We start from the raw sequence: 4564 nt of genomic DNA on the forward strand, positions 1-4564 counted from the left end.
GGAATGCAACTTTTCTCAAATTGACAGTCTATTGGCACAGTAATTTTCTAGAAACATTTCTTTTTATATTCTTATTTCCTACTAAGATGCAAGCTCCAATGCAAGTCTAGAAAGTCCTAGATAGGAATTGAGTATGAATACAACCAAACAGCACTAGAGTATCAATAGAAGTTTATTTTTTCTAAATCAGCTGTCAACTGAATCAGTTGAGATTTTTATGTGCTATTTTTGCTGTACTTCTTACCTTACATGCAACAGGAGCAAGAACAAATTGGAAGAGGGCTAGGTTTTGAACATTCAGCATTCTATAACATGCAGAATTATTAAAACAGATACTATTTTTACCTAGAGAGAAAACAGTAACTATCTCCTTTGTTCATCCAAGAATTTAATTTTTTTATGTTTAGAAAACCAAAACCTTGAAAGAGAAGCAACTTTCTGATGACTGAAGCTAGTCAGCTTAGTGAAACTTCACATCTATCAATCCAGCAATCTGATCAAACACTTACCATTCGTAAAGCCTTAGCAAAGGACTCCATTGCAACCGACTCTTTGCCAGGTGTTCTGATGGCAAGTTCTGCAACCGCATTAGCCATCAGCATCTCTGAACAACCTATTCATTGAAGAAATACAGATGTTTTATATCCAACAGTAATACAAAATATATACCACGTACCAAGTACAAAGAACGTAATACTCACCTCCACCATAAACAGTTCTAGGGTCCTTCACAGTCTGGGCAAGGACACAGAGAGCATCATGCAAAGACCTCTCTGCTTCGTCCAGAATCTGCTGTGTTGCTCCACGCAAAACTATGGTGCAAGCTTCACCTAAAAAGTGCAAATGCAAGAAGACTAAAAAAACCAAACCAAAGACACAAAAAGGCTATCGCAAAGCATTTGTAATGGTTTTACTATCACTGCAGCCAAGTTCTACATAGACCAATTTTGAGAGGAAAAGCAAGCATGATGACATTTCACAAGTCGAATGAAATCACGTATACGATGCTACTGCTTGTATCGAGTAAAAGTTCCACAAAACCTTTTAATAGAAAAATAATATTACTTCAAAACAACTTTTCAGGAACTTAGAGTAATAGCATTTAGAACAAGCTCTCAAGTTCTTCAGTTATGACATGTTGCTACTTTTGTTGTCAATTGAATCTTCCGAAGCAGAACTTTGGTTCCCATCCTTAAAAATGTTTGTGTATGTCTAACGTTATGTAGATGAACAATTCCAACCATGAAGATACAACTTCGCAGAACTTTTTTATTGAAGAGCAAGGCATTAATAAAACGCGTTATGTGAATCATCACAGAATTCCTGTGCCATCCTGGTAACTGACCAGGGTTAGCAAAGGGTTAACACAAATGTTGCATCACACCCTTAGTGGTAAAACACTTACCCATTGCCACTCCAGAGAAATGAATGAGTTTATCTTCTCCAATCATGACCTCTTCAATAAGCTTGCAGCTTCCTAGTTTTACTAGCTCAGGGTGATCAAAAGTTGATGCAATTTCACCACCTACAAATATAAGATCACACAAAAGTCAAAGAGCTCATGATGAAAGTATCTGTTTGGGCAAGGTCTAACAAAAGGGGGGAAAAATAAAGATTGTAAAAAAAATAATCTTCACAATTGCCTCAAAATAAATTGAAAATAACAGTACTGATAAGCCAATTTTTTTCCAATGTCAGCATACAGCACCAGAAACATTCTACTGATGTTGGCAAATCCTTAAAACACAAATATTTTGTTTCTCATCAGAAGAGCTACAATAGCTGTAATGCTTTTGAGATCTGTCTAGGTAAGAGAGACTCGATGTTGATACTTGCTAGTACTAAAATGCCAATCTGTTACAAGTTTTAATAGCATATATTGGTGAAGCGTTTATAAAATATTAAATCAAGTTTGTTATGTTTTTGAGCTTGTGCCAGTGTTTATTTTGCCTGCCTGATGATGGCCGAAAACCACTGGCCACCACTCTTCAGAATCATGACTCTTGTGCCATGCCACAGCAGTGATACTGTGCACTATTTTTGAACTTCCATATCATAAACAAAACAGGTATAACAAAGACCAAAATGTCTCTGAACAGAATATTGTTCTAGTACTTTGCTCTTCCTAAAAAAAATCAGTTACTACATGTATTCACTCCCAATATATGATCAATTATTCCACATCAGCTTGCAGCTTTGCTGTAGTTATAGCTGTACAAGCAGAGATCTGTAGTAGAGTTTGTGCTTACTAAAAGCTTGTCTCTACTCAACCATTCTGGTTTTCTGCCTTCCTTGCCCAATTTCCTACACCTGGGGACTGAGATCTCTTGCACTCCATGGAAAGCACCCTTAAAAGATCTGCCAGCTCTGTTCTGCACCCTTGTCCCTGAGAGCCATCTACCACAGGGTCATATTTAGTAACTCCCTGAAGAGCTGGAAGTTTGCTTTCCTAAAATTCAGAGTTCTGACTATGCTTTTCATCTGCCTTACACCCCTTAGGACAGTGAAGTGCACTAGTGCACAATGACTGTAGCCCAGGCTGCCTTTAACTGACATCCCTGATGAATTCACTTGCATTGTGACCATCAGGTCCAATAACACATCCCCTCAGGAAGGGCTGTCAACTTCTTGTCACAAGTTGTCATCGAGGCACTCCAGGAGTCTCCTGGACTGCCTACAGCTTGCTATGCTACTTCTCAAACAGATGTCAGGGTGGTTGAAATCCTGCAGTAGGATGAGAGCCTGTGATCGCAATGTCTCCTCAAGCTGGAGTAAGAAGGCTTCATTGATAGGCTTCTCTTGCTTAGGTAGCTTGTAGTAGACTCCAGCCACAAAATTCCCTTTTTTTGTCCCAATCTCTAATTCCCACCTATAAGCGTTTGACCCACTCACAGCTATTCTTTGGGGACAACTCTTCTTACTCTATCCACATCTTTAGAGGGCAACACCTCTGCCTCTTCTTCCTGTCCTGTTGCTTCTAAATAGCTTGTAGCCATTGGTAGCCACACTCCAGTCATAGGATTCATCCCACCAAGTTTCTGTAATTGTCACTGTGTCGTAGCTTTCCTGTAGCATGGTAGCTTCCATCTCCTCCTGTTTGTTGCCCATGCTGCATGCATTGCTGTAGAGGCATGTCAGCTAGGCTGCTGGCCGTGTCACCTTCTTAGAGGAACACTCCTTTATTCCCCCAAGACATCTCATGGATGCTACCCTGCTGTCTCCTATTACCCCAGGAGTCCTTGGCGCATCTCTCTAAGGCTTTGCCTGTACTACAGTATCCACAGCATGCTTCAAAGCAACAGGTTGAAGCCCTTACTATCACCCCATCCTTCCAACCCTGGCTTCCTGTCGCTTGTCACAGACAACCTATATATTACCCTCTTCACATCTAGTTTAAAGCCCTGGGTTGCTGTGTCCATTCTGATGAGTGTTGGGGGTGCTGCCTTCTGCCAGGTAGAGACCACGGCTGAGCTCTCCTGCTGCCTCTCTCCTTGCTCCTTGGTCTTAGTTAATGCTTTTCTGGGAGGGCGATGACCACCAGTTAAGATACCTCTGGAGCCAAGAGGGGGGCTGCGCCCTCTCCGCAAGCCCTGCTGGTGCAAACTGCTGCACCACACTCTCTCTGACATGCCACCCCCTTTGCCTGTCCTGTCTGCCACACTCCTGGATGTTATGGCCAATGTGATGTGCTTGTATTTAAGTACCGTCAAATCAATTTTATCTGGAGTAATTTTCACATTCACAAATTTGCTTAATAGTAAAAAGTACAAACTAGGTGATCAAGCGTTAACATTTTACTAAAGATGAAACAAGTAAAGTGACTCTCCCAGTTGACATACCTGTAACAAGAGCCAGACGTTCTACACCAGCAAAGTCTGCGTGTTCAATAGCCATGACGCCAGCAGCTCCAAAGAGTTGTTCAGGATAGTTGTAGATCAACTGTCTACAATTAAAACAAAGGTACATCTTCCCATTACACAAGGAACAAGCCTTTTAAATACCAGAGTAACAAAGGACACTCAATCTTCAGTAATACAGACAAGGAGATATTTATGCATGCTACAAAAGCAGTCAGTGTGTAAGGCACCTGCCATACATGCAGTGTTACACCACAAAGGAGCAAATGAAGTGACATGAAAACATACAAAGCTAAAAACAACCAAAATATTCAAACTATTGAAATGCTCTCCCCCTGAAGACATACTATCAATGCAGAGGGACACTTATGCCTTTAATTTTAAGTCCTTTGATAAGTGCCTCTGGGCACCGAACTGCTTATTCCAGCAGGGTGCACTAGACCAGTATGTGAAGTAAGGTCTTCAATTCCTTCACCAATACAAAATCCAAACAGTACACAATTCTATAGGAGCAATAAATGGCTAGTCTTAGAAGATATAACAGTGAACCACAGAAAAGAGTATGTGATCCCTTATTAATATGTATCCTACTCTGTAGAACCAAGCAGTCCTCTAAAGCTGAATTATCAATGACTATTCAAGAGTGCTATGCCAAATTATTTTTCCCTTCCAAATCAGAGACTGAGCATTGTAGATAATTCAGCAGG

General features: G+C 40.7%; 1 protein-coding gene across 1 annotated transcript in view; it reads right to left on the reverse strand.

Moving 5' to 3' along the window:
* Positions 1 to 4564, reverse strand: part of CCT2 (chaperonin containing TCP1, subunit 2 (beta)) — a 16625-nt gene that overhangs the window by 2685 nt on the left and 9376 nt on the right. Inside the window, exons 10-12 of the mRNA XM_009997725.1 lie at positions 1406 to 1525; positions 702 to 830; positions 510 to 613 (exon numbers count right to left, since the gene is read on the reverse strand). Coding sequence (XP_009996027.1) covers positions 510 to 613; positions 702 to 830; positions 1406 to 1525 — 353 coding nt within the window. The remainder of the gene's footprint in view (positions 1 to 509; positions 614 to 701; positions 831 to 1405; positions 1526 to 4564) is intronic.

This window comes from Chaetura pelagica, unplaced genomic scaffold, assembly GCF_000747805.2.
Source record: "Chaetura pelagica isolate M959 unplaced genomic scaffold, ChaPel_1.0 scaffold314, whole genome shotgun sequence".
NCBI lineage: Eukaryota > Metazoa > Chordata > Aves > Apodiformes > Apodidae > Chaetura > Chaetura pelagica.